Source organism: Eulemur rufifrons, chromosome 29, assembly GCF_041146395.1.
Source record: "Eulemur rufifrons isolate Redbay chromosome 29, OSU_ERuf_1, whole genome shotgun sequence".
NCBI classification, from domain to species: domain Eukaryota; kingdom Metazoa; phylum Chordata; class Mammalia; order Primates; family Lemuridae; genus Eulemur; species Eulemur rufifrons.
The window spans coordinates 98,136,645-98,156,251 of record NC_091011.1 but is presented as its reverse complement, the minus strand read 5'-3'; the positions used below and the strand labels follow the sequence as shown (position 1 = coordinate 98,156,251).

The 19,607-nt window shown below is 41.9% G+C and overlaps 1 protein-coding gene across 3 annotated transcripts in view; it reads left to right on the top strand.

Annotated features, from left to right (window-relative positions):
* The window catches only part of PAXIP1 (PAX interacting protein 1), a 58,429-nt gene extending 40,557 nt beyond the window's left edge, over positions 1-17,872 (top strand). The window contains exons 10-21 of one of the 3 annotated variants that reach the window (XM_069461281.1): positions 96-233; positions 915-1,036; positions 1,490-1,674; positions 2,663-2,706; positions 7,459-7,529; positions 9,069-9,171; positions 10,211-10,379; positions 13,640-13,740; positions 14,912-15,046; positions 15,134-15,209; positions 15,304-15,364; positions 17,406-17,872. In XM_069461281.1, coding sequence (XP_069317382.1) covers positions 96-233; positions 915-1,036; positions 1,490-1,674; positions 2,663-2,706; positions 7,459-7,529; positions 9,069-9,171; positions 10,211-10,379; positions 13,640-13,740; positions 14,912-15,046; positions 15,134-15,209; positions 15,304-15,364; positions 17,406-17,421 — 1,221 coding nt within the window. In that variant the 3' untranslated portion in view covers positions 17,422-17,872. Of the gene's footprint in view, positions 1-95; positions 234-914; positions 1,037-1,489; positions 1,675-2,662; positions 2,707-7,458; positions 7,530-9,068; positions 9,172-10,210; positions 10,380-13,639; positions 13,741-14,911; positions 15,047-15,133; positions 15,451-17,405 lie in introns of those variants that run through there. The other 2 variants (XM_069461280.1, XM_069461282.1) reach the window with 2 other exon arrangements.
* The last annotated feature ends 1,735 nt before the right edge of the window (positions 17,873-19,607 follow it).

The window sequence follows — 19,607 nt, the reverse complement described above, 5'->3', positions numbered from 1 at the left end:
TTTAATTCTGTAGCAAAAAAACAAAACCAGCAACCCTATGATTCTATGTTTGATAGGCAAACAAAACCAGCAACCCTTGATTCTGTGTTTGATAGGCAATGAGAGAACGAAAGAGATGCATCACTGCCCACTGGCTAAACACGGTCCTGAAGAAGAAGAAAATGGTGCCGCCTCACCGAGCCCTGCATTTCCCGGTGGCATTCCCACCAGGAGGAAAGCCGTGTTCACAGCATGTAAGGCAGGATCCTTTTATTGTGATTGCTTTTTTATTATCCTTCTTTGGCAAATAACCGTGTACTGACTTTGTGGCTCAGGTGTTGGCCTCTGGGTCAGTGTTCTTCTGTGCACTTTGGCCCAGTCTGGAAGTGCCTGCCCATTAAGAAATATCTTACTTTCTTTTATTCCCATATAACAATCACAGTTTTCTGCACATAGTAGATATTTAATGGGTTTTACAATCTTTGACACTATTTGAAATCCAAAAATAAAGGCCACCAAAGGCCACCGTTGGGCAGAACTTGATCAACAGTTGTGTGTTCTCCCACTCAAGTGGTCTCAAAGTTGGGATCAGTAAGGAGAAGAAAGAACTGACTCATATGTATGTGATTCATAAAATAACTTTGTTAAAATTACCTGAGCAATGTTATGTTAAACAAAAAAGGTTTTCCTGTATTTGTCACCTCAGGTTTACTCTTTTTCTTCCTCCCTGTGAAGGCTACGTGTGTAGCACATTTACTGTTAACACAGTTCTGGTCTTGGCGTTTTTAGGAGTGCTATTACCAAATGTGTCCCATAATGCCAAAGAAATGATGACAAAAATATCTATTTCTATAAAACAACTAAACAGTAGAAGAAATAGTACTTGAGTCTGATAGGGCCTTTTTTTCACCTTATTTGCTCTTTTTTTCCCTTAGATTATTTCTGTGACTGGATTTGTTGATAGTGACAGAGATGACCTAAAGCTAATGGCTTATTTGGCAGGTGCCAAGTATACGGGTTATCTATGCCGCAGCAACACAGTCCTCATCTGTAAAGAGTAAGCAAATTTTTGAAACCATTTTTAATCTTAAATTTACACACAATATTAGTGGCTATTTCTACAATCCCGTGTTTCTTAATATATCATGGTTTTGTGGTATAAAGTTGATTGTGGAAATCAAAATCTGTTGAAGAATGGCAATGATATTCAGGGTGATGTTGGCAGAAATACCTGTAAGACATTTGAATTAATGAAGTTTGAATTAACGACATTAGGTAACAGGAGCCAGGTAAAAGCAGGACTGGTAGGTGATCTTCTGATCTTCTAATCCTGGAAGCCTTGAAGTGCACACTTTGTTACCACCTGGCTTTGCTAGGGTATGCGTGCCACTCCGGCCATGAGAAATGTTTTTATTGCTTTTGTTGAAAACAAATATAAACTCAGGCAGCGGACAAGTCTAACATTTAATAAATATGTTTTCTCCCCCCGCCCCCCCCCCCCCCCGAAAAGACCAGCTGGTTTAAAGTACGAGAAAGCCAAGGAGTGGCGGATACCCTGTGTGAATGCCCAGTGGCTCGGCGACGTGCTCCTGGGGAACTTCGAGGCACTGAGGCAGATTCAGTATAGCCGTTACACCGCCTTCAATCTGCAGGACCCCTTTGCCCCCACCCAGCATTTAGTTTTAAATCTTCTAGGTAGGTGAAATTTTACATGCTGCAAGTTTTATTTGAATAAAATTCTTAGAAGTGTTCTACCGCCTTTTATTTATGCTCAGCACCAGGCGTGGCTGTAGCTCTCCAGGTTTTGATTCATTTCCTATTTCCTTTCCACACTTTTTCTTCCTTCTCCCCACTCTGCCCAGGGTCTTGTTGGTTTGCTATTTTTGTTTGCTTTTAATAGACTCTTAGAGATGGAAGGAACACTTGAAAGACTTTTTAGTCTGGTCTCTCAAGCCAGTTATCTTTTGTGAAAAATGCCCCCTACCCTGTGGAACATTCCTCGCTTCCTAGAATTGATGTGTGTCTTCTAGTCACTGCAGTGCTTTGACTGACTTGCTTTTGCGTCTTGGATGTTGTCATGCCTCGGGTGGTCAGCAGGTGGATGTCTGCTGCACTCTGCCTTCTAGTAGACACAGCTCCTTGAGGGAGCACCGTCCCCATTGTAGCTGCTGCAACGCTGAGGTTTAATTAAGCGTGGCCCTGTGTCCACTGTTCCCCACAGTGTAAGCATGCTGGTCCCTTCGGACAGCCCTTGCTTGGCGTGGTCCTTCCTGTTGACTGCCTCTTGTTATAACTGGTGTGTTAGAGGCCAGACTGTGTTACCCAGAACTGGACACAGTCCTCTAGAAACGTCCAGCCAGACAACACGCAGTAGGACGGTGAATACCATTGGTTTAGAGACAGTGTTTGCTGCTGATTTTCTTAGTGCTACTTCATGTAGATGATGCGCAGTAAACTAAAGCATCAAGAGCGTTGCTAGGAGTCTGGCGTGCCGCTCCCACCTTGCCCTGGAAAACGTTTTTGTAAACTTAAGTATAGGACTTACATTCGTCCCTGTTCAATGTTGGCAGCTAAGCTATAGATGTGTCTAGGATTATCAGCCTCAGAGAAGGCTTTCAGAAAAAAGCTTTTCTATTTAAAAATAACTTATTTTTGTGAAAAAATAACTTATTTCTCTCTTTAGATGCCTGGAGAGCTCCATTAAAAGTGTCAGCAGAGTTGTTGATGGTATGTCAAATTAATCATTTTACTTTGGATGTTACTATGCCATTAAAATATAGTAGGGATGTAAATTAAAAATTCTTTCAGTAATTTGTCAATATGGTAACAAATGAAGACTGTCTTCTCACTTGTCATCAGATGTTTATCTTGGGTCTGTTCTTTCTCTCCATTGATGATATGATTGTCAGTTGTTCATGTATATGCATAGGAGCATCATTTGCTTCAAAGAGCTATTTAATACACGATTGCTGAAAGAATTGAAGAGCAGTAAAATCATAAGGCGACATCTTGTTTTTCAGGGCACAGAAAGGCAGGAAGTTTGAGAACCATTAGAAGCAATAGATCCATAACTCACTTGAGGCCCAGATTGGATAAAGCAGGCCCAGATCTTGTTGTGGTGAGGGGTGTTTTCTTGGTGCCCTGGGTTGGGGGTCGTAGCACATTGGTTAGGTCTCTGGTGGGATACTCTGCAGGACTGGCCTTTCGGGGGTTGAGTCCATTGGTGGGCAGTTACGAGACAAGTAGGGGCTGTCTTTTCAGCAGGGCGCTGTCCAGTTCTCGTACGGGAAGTCTGATGAGTGGAACTTCAGTTTGTTCTTCAGCAGTGATACTTACTAAGTTACAGGCAGGACCATTTCAATAATTCTTCACCTAAGACTCTCTGCTGTGACTTGTCACTGACTGCACATCGGTACTGCGAGAATAGCTGGTCAATAGTGGTATGATGTAAAGGCTTAGATGCATGTTTATGTTATATGTATTAATCTGTATTTTTAAAAATGGACTTCCATGTCACGTGCCCAGCAATGTGTCACCACGTTTCTGCCATAATCAGAGAAATTTAGGGTTTGTGCCACTGGAACGGCTAGCTGAGAATATTCTCGTCAGGGTTACCAGCTGACACGTAAGCCTGTGTGCTGATTATTGATCCACTGACTCATTTTCCAGATCTAATCTGGAAGCTGCCGGTGATTGTCCTGAGTCTTTGAGGAAGCCCATAGGTATAGGGCAGTGTCTTGTGTCCTTAATCCTAATGCTAATGTGACCGTGTTATGTATTTTTTTCCTAGCTTAGACTAGTAATTATGATTTTAATAAAACATGACCAGCTCTGACACAGAAGCAAAAGCAGATATTCTGTGTGAATTCTTTTAGAACCAATGGATTGTTGCTTGATTAGGGTGTCATCTTTACAGACTCCTGCTGCAGTTGTGCGGAACGTGGGCCAGGAAGGGACATTGCTCCCCTGGCACGGAGGACAGCGCTGATGCCTGCAGGGGTCTCGGCTGACCTGTGGCTGGTGTCGTGCAGCAGGGAGGTGCCAGGCAGTGGTTTGCCGAGCTTCTGTGGAGATGGAGAGGATTTTGGAAGTAATCAGGGTTATTTTAAAACTGTATGAGCAGTGGAAGAATTTTGATGAGAGAAAAGAGATGGCCACTCTGCTTAGCAAGATACCAAAACCACCTCTAAACAGTGACGGGAGCAGGGTGCAAGCGGAGGCGGAGCTGCAGCTGCAGTTAACTGGAAGAGTGGGAGTGGGGTGTCCCCACACAGAGATGATGAGTGCCCGGCGTGGTGGATGCCCCACCTACCCTGATCAGTTCACATCGTATGCCCGTGTCCAAACATCACATGTGCCCTACAAAGATACACAGCTAGTTAGTTCCTATGATAATTTTAAAAAAGGAAAAAAAAAGAACTCTGGCTATCGCCAATCTTACAGTATCCCAAAGAATTCAGTAGTGGACCACTTGGAAATAAACCACTGGGCAGATTTCAGTCATGTCTTCAGTGGAACACAAATGAAAACGAGTAGCTTGTTTCTGTCAAGCATGTTGGGAAGTGATTTTATTTCTGTAAAATAAATTTTTCCTTACCTAATTTGATTCCTGTACATAATTGATAAAAATCTCTTGATTAAAAAAAATTTGGAAAGGTTCTGAGGGGATCTGTAGACAGACATGCATAGACATTTCAAAATTAATAGCTTTTGATCAGTATAATATATCTTCATTTTGATAATAGAAATTGTAGCTTTGTGTTAAGCCGAGAAATGTGGAGCTTGGTTTGTTTAAAATTCTCTTTGGGCCGGGCGCGGTGGCTCACGCCTGTAATCCTAGCACTCTGGGAGGCCGAGGTGGGCGGATTGTTTGAGCTCAGGAGTTCAAGACCAGCCTGAGCAAGAGCGAGACCCCATCTCTACTAAAAGTAGAAAGAAATTATATGGACAGCTAAAAATATATATAGAAAAAATTAGCTGGGCATGGTGGCGCATGCCTATAGTCCCAGCTACTGGGGAGGCTGAGGCAGGAGGATCCCTTGAGCTCAGGAGTTTGAGGTTGCTGTGAGCTAGGCTGACGCCACGGCACTCACTCTAGCCTGGGCAACAGAGCGAGACTCTGTCTCAAAAAAAAAAAAAAAAAAAATTCTCTTTGGTCATTGAGGGACCAAAAGAAATACATAAAAAGTCAATATAGGAGGAGGTTTTTTTTTTTCCCCTCTGTCAGTTTAACTTTAAAACTGTACTTAAGAAATCAAATCTTGGCCGGGCGCGGTGGCTCACGCCTGTAATCCTAGCACTCTGGGAGGCCGAGGGGGGTGGATCGCTCGAGGTCAGGAGTTCGAGACCGAGTTCGAGCAAGAGTGAGACCCCGTCTCTACTAAAAATAGAAAGAAATTATATGGACAACTAAAATATATATATACAAAAAATTAGCTGGGCATGGTGGCGCATGCCTGTAGTCCCAGCTACTCGGGAGGCTGAGGCAGTAGGATCGCTTAAGCCCAGGAGTCTGAGGTTGCTGTGAGCTAGGCTGACGCCACGGCACTCACTCTAGCCCGGGCAACAGAGTGAGACTCTGTCTCAAAAAAAAAAAAAAAAAAAAAAAAAAAAGAAATCAAATCTTATAAAAATCCTGGAAGATTTTGGTTATTTGCTCATAATTTCAGGGAAATTAATCAAATACCTGCTGATTTAAAAGTATATTTTATTCTGTAGTTTTTATATCTTGCTATGGAAGATACTAGCCCAGCGTAGCAGAAAAGTGTGATATGTATAGCATACTTTGACATTTTAAAAGTTACATTCCATAACCATTTTGAATTGCTTTGCAAACTTAAAAAAATCTCTATATGAAATTACTTGCAATTAATTCACAGTTAATCAGGCACTTTGAAAGCTTAATTGGATTAAAAACCCATAATGTTGAAATTTGGTAAAATCTTAGTTTTTACTGTGAGAAGTTTTTCATAGGATTTAAACACACTAGTTTAATTGTGTGTCTTATTGTGTATTTATAAATATACTACAAGTGTCCTTAGCCAGGGACACAGTAGGTTTTAGGCCAGTTTGATGCTATTAGTTTTCATATGATTATAGGGCTTCATACTAAATGTCACGTCAGTGAGACAGTGCTGGCTGTGAAACGTGATCATTTTCTTCAGATTTGAATGAGAATGATAAAATTTGGAGTCATAGGATATTGATGTACAACTTAAGGATTAAAATTTTACAATAAATCAATCATGAACAATGGGTTAAAAAAAAGCAGACATTCTCCCTGTTCACTTAGATGAGAGAAATTTTGTGGTAGTTTTTGAGATCAAGCTGGGAATAGTGATCATCAGTTTCCCTCCTAAACCACAGAGCTCGTACTCTGCCAGTGTAGGGGCTCAAGACGTCAGTTTCCCCGGCTCTGTATCGGTGATTAAAAGCAGAAAATCTCAGAGACAAGGAGGCCAGTTTGCCCTTTGTGTCCATCCTGCTGTGTGTTTCTGTGCTGCTACCAGTGAGTGCAGATTTGGAGACTTAAATATGATCTTTGGAAACGAAGGGTTGAGAGTTTGATTTCTTGTAAAGGTAATAATAAGAAAAAGTGTAAACCTTCCTGCAAATTGTAAAACTCGATTCTCCACATCTGATGGGGCAAATAGATTTCGAATTTGTTCTGTGGATATGCTTGTATTTGTTTTGGTTGTCTTGATGTGGGAGCAGCAATATTTAGAAAACTTAAGTTATATTTAAGGTAAATTAACAAGATTGAGAGGTAGTTGCTTCAAATAGTAAAACATGAACAAATGTCTTTTTGAAAGAACCCTGGAGTTTGAAATGTGCAGGAGTGAACACAGCCTGGGCAGAGCAGACAGAGCAGAGATGCTGACCGTGGCGGGGTCCCCGAGGGACTCCTGTCTCCCCGCCTCACCTGGCAGGGCTGGTTCCCGCGGACGTGGGCGTGTTCGTGAGACGCAGCGCAGGTTCAGCACCTTGTCTGGCTGCTAATAGCACTGTTGATCCGATGGCCTCTAACATCTTTGTGCAACCTCATAGGTGGAGTTTCAGTTTGTGAATAGTCTTTTAGGGGTAGAGTAACTGCAGTGATATGTTTCCCACGTCGTAAATTGGGACACAGGACGAATTATTTGAAATAAAAATGGTCCTGAGAAGTTCAAAGTGGGGGACTGCATATATAACGTGAGGTGAGGAAAGAAGGGGGCAAAGATATTTTAAAGAACTGAGGGGATTTGCTGAATGAAGAGGGGAAACAATGAAAATGAGCCGGAGGCTCTGTCTGCGGTCCTGGCTGCTGCTCCGGGCGAGCGTTTTCCTGGCCCCGTGGGAGTTGCGTGCCAGTGTCGCTGCGAAGAGCACCGTCCTGGGACGTGGTTAAGCAGTTTGGTTATTTGGCACGTAAATCTCTTGGAAGCTACTGTGTTACTTGGGAGGTTGATTCGATTAAAGTAGTTCATATTTTAATTACAGGGTGCAAGACTGCCTCCCAAACTGAAACAAAATGAAGTCACTAACATCCAGCCGTCTTCCAAAAGAGCCAGGTATGAATCAGAACCTGACTTTCTGCGCGGTTGGCTGTCTTTCACAGGTCTGTTTGGAAAACTGGTGGCAATTAGGGAAAGTTTCTAAAATTTTTCACAGTAAATAGGGTTTGAAAGCATTTGCTTTTTGCTTGACAGCTCTATTGTGGTAGGTCTTATTTTATTGCTGAAGACAGTTTATAATGATATAGGGTAGTATATCTGTATTTATAATTTAAAAAATTTTGAATCTTTTTTTTAAGAAACTCTGGTGAACCTCCCTTCCCCCCTACCCCCACTATGTAAAATAGAAGCTGCTGTGGTGGAAATGGGTGGGAAGTCTAGAAGCAGCTCAGAAGCACCCCATGGAGCCCCCCAGCCCCAGGGCCCTGCTGAAGACGCCCTGCTCTGCTTGCCGGGAGAGCACCGGGTGCGGAGTCTTCCTAGCTGTGTTTCTCGGATGTGCCAGTGCTCCATGGGCACACTGTAGCATCAGCCACGGTGCGAAAGAGGATCCAAGACCCCTTTGGAACGTGGTGTGCACCACACCCGCATGTCGTGTTTGGCTTGGCTGCACAGATGTAGATGCATATCGTTTTGGTCTCATCTGGGAAAGACATGGCCGGCTGACACTGGACAGTAATGAAGTCCTGCTTTGTAATTAGCAAGACAGAGCAAATGCAGGTGCACATCAAGGGAGCTTTGTTCTCCATCTCAACTCCAGAAAACTCTTTTATTTCCCAGCTGTACCTGGTGAAATGCAGCTGCTTGGCTTGTCTTTGCCGTGGCCAGTTTCCTCATCTTTCCCTTCTTCCACTGCCTGTATCCAGAGCACAGACTGAACTGTTGACTTTGTAGTGAAATCCTAATTGTGTGATATTTTTTAAGGCTGTGATCAAATTGCCACAAATAAATTTTAAAATAAAATTTTCCCGGACCGTCTTGTTTAAATATAAGCTGAAAAATAAGATTTGAAAAAAGGAAATGTAAAAAACCAAAAGGTTTAATTTGAAATGTACGCTTGAGTAAAACAGCTTGTTTTATACCTTCTCGTGGAAGACAGAGGGCCAGAATTAAAAAGGTACCGGAAGCTCTCAGGGCATCCCTCTTGGCTGACGTGTATTGATGGTGACTGTGCGGACAAGGAGTGGCCTAAGTCACCAAGGTCGTTTTTAAAGCTTGATATAAAAAAATGAAAAGCAGCCATTATAATGATGTTTAAACTGGCAAAATCAGGGAAAGGTAGAAACCAACGCTAATATTTGCTTTCTTTTTAAAGCCAATTTAAAATTAATTGGGAGGGATTGATGGAGAAGAGAATATTGATCTTAACTGAAAGTGAATTAGGTGCTTCCCTGGGAGGTTTCAGATGTCGTCTTTTTGAGGGGGTGACTTTGTGTAAATGGGAAAGGACAGGTAGCTCCTTTTCCCTTTAAGAATAAAAACCACACACTCTTAAAGCTGTAAAAGCTTGTTAAACTACTGGAATCCCTTGTTTTCTAGAGAGTGTTTTCACTGTAAGTAAATGATAAAACCATCGCTACTGTGTCTCTTTTGCAGGATTGAGGATATCCCGCCCCCCACTAGGAAGCTCACCCCAGAGTTGACCCCCTTTGTGCTTTTCACTGGATTTGAGCCCGTCCAGGTGCAGCAGTATATCAAGGTGAGGCTTCACTCTGCTGTGTACAAGGGTTTTGAGCAGCGTCCCTTTGTTTGTGTTCACTTCAGGCAGCAGTTCGTTAAGCTTACACGTAGTCAGCAATGTTTCGTTACAGCAGTCGTTAGCGTGCTGGTGGTGACTAGTCAGTAACTGTCTGATGCCTTCCTGCCCTGTTGTGTGCTACCGTGTCGTGCTGAGATACTCGCGTTCTCATCAGTGTAGGCCAGGGACCATTTCTCTCCTCCCTCGAACCCTGCAAGGCTGCACGAGGGTCGCGCTAGCGTAAAAGAGGCCTGCTCCTCCTGAAGTTCTCCCGTCAAACACAGTCTACCCAAGATGAGATTTCTTGGGTAGAGTGAGGCCGAAGGGGTTTCTGTATTTGTTAGATGATAAATGGAGGCAGATTTTAAATATTCTTTATGAAATAACACCCAACAGCTGATGGGATTTTGTTTTACTACTTTTTCGGTGGGGGGTGGGTGGTGGGTGGTTAAGAGTATAAGTTGACCTGTATCATGTTGGATCCCTTCATTTTATTCCTTATTTTTTTTAAGAAAAAGCAATTATAAATGCTACTATTACAAATTTAGTGCAACTTTATTTTTCTACCTTTAAAATATGAGGTTTGTTAATAAGAGGTCATTTTTTTCATATGTCTTAGTTTTTATGCCATCATTTTTAAAAACGGAGATAGCATGTTCACGCACCTCATTAACACCAGAGTCGGCTGAGACAGTCTGGGCGAGTTTTCTCTTTGTGAAGTGAGCTGCGTCGTTCTCACGTCATTTTACTTATTCATGGAGAGGTGGTGTTGATGTCTGGAGAGTTTATGTCTTAATCTTTATTTGGGTGGAAATGACTGTAGAAATGTGAATGATAAATCTCATTTTTATTTTTCTCCTGTAGTTTTGTAGCGCCTGTTAAACTGTTTTCTGGCTGAGAATTACATTCAGATACTTTGTTTTCATCTGTGTTGTGCTCTGTGGATGTGGCTCCACGGAAGCTTAGCTTTTTCATCTCTGACTGTGTTTGCGACCTTCAGAAGCTCTACATTCTCGGTGGGGAGGTTGCCGAGTCTGCGCAGAAATGCACACACCTCATTGCCAGCAAGGTGACGCGCACAGTGAAGTTCCTGACGGCGATTTCTGTAGTGAAGCACATAGTAACTCCGGAGTGGCTAGAAGAATGCTTCAAGTGTCAGAAATTCATTGGTGAGTAGCAGCATCAGTACCTTTGTTTTAATGTCAGATAAACTTTCATTTTTAAAAAAATTTATCTCCATTTTCATTCCAACAAACATCTATATAAAGGATGGGGTTTTTTTCCTTATATTAATACACCTGGATGGTTTTAGAACCTTGCTAAGTATAAAATGATTATAAATGGTAAATGTCCATAGAAGCCATAACAGGCAAGACGAATGAGCACCTTCACTGTCCTACGTAGCAGTGGTTTCCCCCTTTATCTACAGGGTTGGTGTCCCCAGGTGTCATCTAGGCCAGGCACTCTTACCTTCCCAGGTGTGTTCTTAGTCCTCTCTCCTGCAGGGTCGACTTGGCTGTTTTGGGTCTTTGCCTCTCAAGGTTTTTGACAGCTACTGACGATTCATTTTAAATACATATTTAAAGACATTTTGTTTTGACAAAAGTTTATGTTTTCAGATTGTTCTGGAAGTCTCTCAAGAAGACGATTACTTTAGTTTATTATCTGTAGCAATTAGTACCTGAAGTTTTGCTTCCTGATTTCTTACCTTTACCCATCTTATAGCAGTTTAAGAATCTTTTAAAAACCAGGTTGGCTTTTGATTTTTTTTGGTGGGGGCATATTTTAGGAAATTTGTATTTATGTTTAATTTATATAAAGTTTAAGACATCAATATTATAGTCACTGTCTTGAATATTCATTTCTTTGGTGCTTCTGTGAGAGGTTTAACTTTCAGGTTGAATCTTTCTGCATACTACTGTCCAGTTGACACAATCCTTTTGCTCGTTTTAAAAAACCAAAATGTCAGTGTGTCATCTGTGACAGGATTGTTTTAGCTACTTTCTTTTATTTTTTAATGTCATTTTCTCGCTCACAAAAATTAACTGCTTCTTGGCAGTGTCTTACCAGCTTCAGAAGGCATATCAGCCTTAATTTTTCCCCTGGAAATGAACATTTTCAAATATGCCATTTCATGTGTGACAGCACTTTTTTCATTTTTCTTTTCTTCTTTTTTTTTTTTAATCGAGGCAGTTCCTTTAATTTGAACACAGAAGTGGCATAAGCAGCTCAGAGTGTGCCCCTAACGTGAGAGTTCCTCCTCCACACCATTCCCCACCACAAGGTATAATTTTGGGAGAAAATAGTGTCTTCTGTCTGGTCAGCTGTGTCACCTACTGTGACACCTTGTTGCAAGGCAGGCACAGCGTCACGTCCAGAGTGGGCATCTGAGGAGCTGCATGTTGAGAGATGGAATGTCCTTGTGTGTTTGAGATGAACTCTTCACTAACACAGGGCTACGGAACCGCTGGTCTTGACTGAATAGGAACAAATGAAGGTGACTTGTTTGCCTTTCCAAGTTGCTTCCATGTAAAAATCGGTTTTGTAGCTTCTTTCATTAAAAAAAATTCTGATGAAATCTTGCAAAGGAAAGATAATCTAGCCTCAAGTCTACCGCGCGAGAGCAAAGAGGCAATGATTGATTTTCTGCTCAGTTACCGTGTCCAGGACGTTCACAAGGCTCACGTCAGTTCCCAGGGAGCGCAGCTGTGCCGTGTGTGCCGGGAATTCCGTGTACTCTCCCCGGGCATTGAAATGCTCAGCTGGCTGGTAAGACGCCGTCCACACTGGTTCCGCCCCAGAAACTGCATGGCCTTCATGTGGGTCTCCTCCTCCACTGTGAAGTGGTGATAGATTCCTGCGGGGAGCGTTACCACGTCTCCTTTCTCTGTGAAGATCCAGATCCCCTTGTCCTCTTCATCTCTTACATCAAAGCACCCACTGCCATCCAGGATGTAGCGGATCTCGTCATCCAAGTGTATTTGCTCCTCATAAAGCATCTTAATCGTTCTTCCTAGTTTGGTGGTTTATCTTCTGTTATGGTTATTGTGTTCATCCAGGAATAGTTTCTCTCTCTCCAAATCTTTTCTAATCCTGGATCATTTTAATTCTGGATCATTCTAGTCCAGCATCTGACTTGCAGTAGAGCACCCCAGGCTGGTGCAGCTGCTCCAGGACCACCAGGAGGCTGTGCTCGGGGTCGTGGGGCTGCCTGTGGTCGTCCGGGAGCTCAGCCACGTACCAGACCCGCACTGTGGGCGGCGGGCGGGGGACTGGGCTGCCGCAGTCGCCTGAGGCCTGCGAGTGCTCGGGAGTTGGGCAAAGCTTGTTCATTTTTTAACTCATCATTTTTTATTTCTCTAGTTTTTAAAGATTCTTATCTTCTTTCACCTAAAAAAGTATAGCAGCCTTATTTATCTACTCGTTGGCTGGTGGATCAATTTTGTATTTATGGCAATTGGTAAACAGATTTCAGCATTTCTGTAGTAATGTGATTGCTCTTGCCCAGGTGCCAGCAAACTGGCCCGTAATCTAAGAATGGTTTTTACATTTTTAAAACATTGTTTAAAAAAGAGGAAAAGGATATGCAACAGAAATAATTCGTAATATGTGTCATCTAGTCCACTCCAGTTTGCTGACCCTGACGCTGGACTCTCTTCTCTGCCCTTTCCACTCTGACGTGTGTATTATCGGGTCTGAGCTGTCTGTATTGGGCTACTTTTGGTTGTTATGAAATGGAGGAGAAGAAATGCTTTTCTGAATATGAGACGTATCTGTAGGAAGATTAAAACATTTTGTGATTTTAACTTTTGGCAAATTTGACTGTGAAAACTCTGAAAATCAGTCAGTTAAAAATTTTCAGAATTCCTCAAAAATTGGTAAAACTATCTTTTGTAAATTGCGGTACACTTTTGCATACTTAAAAGGAATGTATTTTTGGTAAGTAAGTCTATAAAGTTTTGATTATCAGCTAATTGACTCTACTGTTCCTCAAGCCATTGAGGGATTGGTCGATATAGGCACACTTGGACGTGATGGTCATTTAGAGCTTGCCATCGTAGAGCTTGAGTTCTCAACCCAGGACCTGAGAGCTGGGAGGTGGTGTGTGAGCCTGCAGCTGAGGGGTCAGGAGAGGCGTGCACCTAGGGAAGGGCTCCAGAGCTTTCAGTGAATTTTTTTCAGAAGAGTTCCTGGCCCCGAAAGGTTAATTACCACTGACCTAGGAGGAAGAACACCTGCTTGTCTGTTTTTGGTCTGGGTCTGGCTGTTTTCAGGGGGAAGTAAATGACGTACAAGGGTGAGATTTAAACACCCAAAGGCTGTGCAGGCGAATGTCGCCGTGAGTGATGTGTGCCTGAATGAGGGCGAGAGTTCTGGGCGTGGTCGCGCCTGCCCTGCTTCTCAGAGTGTGTGCTTTTCTGTTTTCCAGATGAGCAGAACTACGTTCTCCGCGATGCTGAGGCCGAGGTGCTTTTCTCTTTCAGTTTGGAAGAGTCCTTAAAACGGGCACATGTTTCTCCACTCTTTAAGGTACACTTCTAAGGAAAAGTCAGATGAGTTCAGGGAGATGTAGCACATGATCCAGTTCAAGGGCGGGAACAGGTAGCTTGATGGAAAGGGCATTCCAGGGGAATCGGGCTCAGCCTGCCTGTGCTGCATGGCCTGTCCTCCTCCTCGGACGCTGCCCCTGGGGCCTGTCCCCCAGGGAAGTACAGACCTCCAGAGAGGTTCTCTTGACTCTAATTCTTGAAAATTGGTCCAAAAAGTAAGTAAATAGATCTGTTAGAAATGAGGTCCTTAAAGAGTATGTGTATGAATAATTTAATTGGTAAGAGACATGTAAGTTAATTTTTCTGCTTTTAATAAATCTTTGGAGAACATTGCTTACTTAATACCATTCTCAGTAAGTGTGTATTTAGCCGGAGAAGATACTTGGAGAAATGTTAATTGAATGTGTACATAAATAATTCAGAACTAAAGATTTTTAAATATTTGTTAGATAAGATACTTAGAACAGTTAGTTCTTTGCTACAAAAAAACATTTCCTAAGTAAATCAATAAAGATAATCTGTTCTTTCAATTCTTAAGGAGCCAACTTAAGAGTTAGGAATGATATACAATACTGAGTTAAGATTTTGTTTTTACCAAAAATAGTCTGATTTCTCTAAATATTTGATTTTTTTTCTTTTCTGTGAGCAGTTAAACCACTAGTTTGTGGTATTCTCAGGAGCTAGCTTATTAGAGAATTACTCTCACCTAATTAAGTATCAGTACCATTTCCTACTCTATTTTCTCTAAAATTATTTGGATTCAAACAAAGAAAAGGAATACAGGCCAGGATCTGTGCTGTGCCAGTTTGCTGCTTGACAAGATAAAAGTGGTTAAATGTAATGCTGATTTAGAATTTTGTAGAAATTGTAAAAAATGTTCATAACATTCTTGCTTATTCACAAAGCACTTTGTTTTGGGAACTTAAGTTCTGATTACTTTTAATTATCATAGGCTTACTGAATGTGGGAAATGCTTAAATAATTTCTCAGTTTACGTGGCTGGATTCCTCTAGGCCCACGTCAGGTTGAGTAGCGGGAGAATATTATCTTCATAATTTCATGGAATTAGATAGTTTGTCTAAAATCTCGTGGCAGATTCTATGAAAAATTCAAAGCATTTTAGGAATACAGTACATATATTTTATTTTTAGACAAAATATTTTTACATCACACCTGGAATCTGCCCAAGTCTTTCAACTATGAAGGCAATTGTGGAATGCGCAGGAGGAAAAGTGTTATCTAAACAGCCGTCTTTCCGGAAGCTCATGGAACACAAGCAGAATAAGGTGGGTGGGCCAAGCGGGCTGTTGCGTCCATCGTTGTGTGTGAGGCTCGGTGTGCGGTCACTGATAAACTCATTTTCTTTTCCTTAGAGTTTGTCAGAGATAATCTTAATATCCTGTGAAAATGACCTTCATTTATGTCGAGAATACTTTGCCCGAGGAATAGGTACGGTTTGTTGCTCTTGCTCCGTGTTAGCGCGTGTGTGTGCACGCACAGGGCTGTGCTCACCTACTTACCAGTCTGTTTCTGTTCCGCGCAGATGTGCACAACGCGGAGTTTGTGCTCACCGGCGTGCTCACGCAGACGCTGGACTACGAGTCATATCCTTTTTTGAAAGAGACCAAAAGGTGGATGGGTTGAATATGAAAATGTGTTTTCAAGGTTGGTAAAATAACGTCTGCACTGTGTGTGTGTAAGCCGCTGTTCCTGCTTGGCTGTATGATCTATGCAGCTCACAGTTCTTTCTCCTCAGAATACTCACTTGAGTTTCAAGTGAAAACTCTCTCACTGAGAGTTCAGTTTCAATAGGTGAAACTAGAAAGGATCCGTACTGTCTAGTTTATATAGATATTTCAGTATTTGAAAATTAGGGAAAATAGAAGAGAATTGCAATAAATAGGAGTTTTTTTATCAGCTCATTTTTGAGTTTGTAGTTTTCAAAGTGAAAGTTAGTTTGTGTATAGTCTTTATACTCAGGAACTTTGAAATGGGGAATAAAAACAGCTTGAATAACGTATTAACAATGGGTGAATAACAATGGGTGAAATTGCAAAGGTAAATCTTTACAATAATGGATTTTGATACACTTAGGCTTTGTCATTTGTTATTTATAGTCCTTATTAAAAATCTCAATTATCTTAATATGTGAATAGCCCGTCAGTGAAGCAAAACGTGCTTCGCAAATCCTTATGAAAAAAACCTACGTTTCAATGTCGGCTTCCCCCTGTGGCGGGCCTGCTCTCGGTGCTGTTTCTTGGCACCTCTCCTGGGGCCGGCGTGGTCCGGCTGGAGGGCAGGCGTCTCCTCGCCGTACTGCAGGGGCGTCGCCAGCTCCCACGGCGCCAGTGTTAGCCGACCACTCCTGTGCAAGGGCCTGTTGGGTTTTGGATAGACTTGCTTCAGTACGTCACGAGGATCAGAATGACATCCATCCTCGGTGAGTTACACTGTCCCCTCAGCCTGAAAGAGCTTATGATTATAATGTTAGCCAGAGACCTCGATATCACTGGGAGAAAAGCACTTTTTTTTTTTTTTTTTTTTTTGTTGAGACAGAGTCTCACTTTGTTGCCCAGGCTAGAGTGAGTGCCGTGGCGTCAGCTTAGCTCACAGCAACCTCAGACTCCTCGGCTTAAGCGATCCTACTGCCTCAGCCTCCCGAGTAGCTGGGACTACAGGCATGCGCCACCATGCCCGGCTAATTTTTTCTATATAGATTTTTAGTTGTCCATATAATGTCTTTCTATTTTTAGTAGAGACGGGGTCTCGCTCAGGCTGGTCTCGAACTCCTGACCTTGAGCGATCCACCCGCCTCGGCCTCCCAGAGTGCTAGGATTACAGGCGTGAGCCACCGGCGCCCGGCCTAGAAAAGCACTTTTAAGAAATAAAATTTGCATCAGTTCCAGAAGCAACTGTCTTGTTAAGCCATAGACAGCCTACCGAGCTGGAGTGGTGCCTGGGGCAGAAGCCCTCTTATTAACAGCAGAGCTTGGAATACTCCACATCTCCCTTGAAGTTACTGATAGAAATGATAAAAGACCTGTTAAATTTTTGCAGATATGCTATAAGCATTTGTTTTTTATGCAATAATACTTTTGCATTTTTCCAGATTTTTTCTACTGTGCGTATTTATATCTATGAAAGCCTATGCTATATACCACATTGACTTTCAGAAGGAAGAATTACTTTAGAAGTTATATGGGTATTTTGTGAGTATTACCTCAGGGGCCCTTTGTCCTAGCTATAGCCTGCCTAATTTTGCTCAAAGTGGGTGGGTTAGAATTGCAGAGTCAGCAGGTGTTCTTGACGATAGGGGTAGAAATCAGTTATTTGTGGTGGGGCCTTGAGGATGCCACCCCTTCAGGGCTGTGCATTATCCATGTTAATTTAGGGGCGACTCCGGCTATTACTGGGCTCGGCTTTAGCTGCCTGGCGGAGTGAGCTGGGTAGCTCGAGCAGCACTGATGCAGGCCGAGTGAGCCCTGTGTGTCGGGGCTTTAAAGTCCCCTGTGGTTGGGATAGGTTAGAAAAATGCCATAGCATTGTTGTAAGTAGTAGCCGAAACCGGGCAACTCACCTTGGAACCTGTGTTTAATGTTATTCTTTTGCCTTGCATTTGAAAGTTGTTTTCCTCAACAAGCGCACATATAAATTTAACTGATGGCTCCTAGACTGCGGTGTGGTTGGAGTCGGGATCAGAGTCCCAGTCGGCGGGAGGAGGCCCCAGGGCTGCATCCAGATGCTCTTGTTTTCCAGCTGCCTCTTAGGGGACAAGACTTCAAAGCAGGAAAACAGATACAATAAATATACTGCATCTTATTGAGATGTGCAACTTTATTCTGAGGAAACATAAATTATGTTTTGTATTATATGACTTTAAGAGCCCATATTAGGTTTTCTGATTCATTTGCCAGGTTTTTAAATGTTTTCACAAAACTGTTACGGGACTTCAGCTACAAATAAAATGGTGTAAATAATGACCTTGCTATCTCTAAATTATGGATGTTAAAGATTTGAAATGTTTTGTACTTTGATTATTTTTATTTCTTATACTCTGTTTTCTTTTATATTGATATCTTGCCCACATTTTAAATAAATGTACTTTTGAACTTTACTTAGAATTGAGTGATCCTTTGTTATTCCATATTTTCTGCATAATTTATATGATTTACATCAAACTGGATCACCTTTTAAGTAATTTCAAGACAAAATATTCTCTACTTAAGAAATTTCTAATTTTCTCCTTAAGAAATAATTTCTGGAAGCCAGCCTTTCTTTTTTTAATCAATGTAATAAACAAACTCCCAGGCAGAGGTAGATCCAGACTATCTAGTGATCACTAAGCACAGGCACCAACCAATCAGAGCCAGGGATACTACAGAAACCCATGTCCACCCTGCTTCTAACCCACATCTTACTGCAGTGTACGTCTTGTGGAGTTGTAGGTACAATAAAATAATTGGAGACCGCCAGTTCATTAACTATAATAAGGGTGGTAACCATTAGTGTAGTGAAGACCATGTTAGCCAATACTGTCACACATGTTCAGACTTGCTCTCACATCGCTTTGCTCATCAGATACGTTCCTGAAACACTGGCTTTGCTTTCATAATAATTTTGGAAATGAATGCCTTCTTAGAAATGTTTGTGATCCATTGAAAGTTTATTCTTTACGAGACATGGTCTTGCTTTGTCGCCCAGGCTGGCGTGCGGTGGCAAGATCATAACCAACTGCAGCCTTGAACGCCTGGGCTCAAGCAGCTGGCTCTACAGCTACAGCTATAGCTGGGGTTGCAGGCACTCACCACCATGCCCAAATCTCTACAGTTTTACTCTTGAACACAGTTTAGGTGGAGCCATGTATATTAAAAAATGTTAACACAGAGTGAATTCCGTTTTATGAATGGAATGAATTCCCAGTATTCCTATAGGGCTTTAGGAATACTGTTGTTTATACATTCCAGACAGTATTCCTATAGGGCTTTAGGAATAATGTTGTTTATACAGTCCAGCCATCATTACCTTAGGTATTTCTTCCACCTTTGATAGGGTAGGACCATGTAAAGTTATTTCTGGAAATGGAACGGAAATTTGGCTTTATAGACATCACCACACAATTTCATATTTTTAAAGGCTCAGTATCTTCAACATTATCCATTCCCTATCTAATCCTTGACCTGTGGTAATTTATCCATTTATTGTCTACCAGAAATATTTATTGAGCTATTTAAATTGTTCCCTAACAGCAATTTTTTTCAGATGTATGGTAAGCCGGCATTGGTATTTTTAAAAAACCTTTGTGCCTCAAGATCATCTACTTTTAAACGCATGTTTGTATCTATGCAAACTTAGAAACACTTACCTACACGACAGACCTTTTCCCTGCGTGTACCACAGATGGAATCCGTGTGGGCATGAAATGCTTTAGGTTCTGTAGAATCCTGGAAGTGCAGAAGAGTTTCATAAATTTGGAATAAAATTTTGATTTGCAAAGTATTCAAAATACTGCCCTGCTACATAGAAACTTGAAGATAGTTACAGAATAAATGGACCTTCTGGGTAGAATGTGATGCATCTGCTTACTCTTCAGTGGAGACAGGGTGTTTACGTAACCCCCATGCAAGCATGACTGATTTGATTAACCTTTCAATTAGTGTTCTTCCCCCCCCCCCCAAAAAGCTGCCAAGAAATAATCCTTAAAAACTCCAGGAGCTGTCTAAAGCCAACTGGCCTGCACAGCTGTTAGGCATTGATTTGGTGGCTCAGAAGGACTTACATACGAACATACAAGAATAAAAAGATTTCAAGTAAATACCTCTTAGAATAAATGACTAGATCAGAAAAATT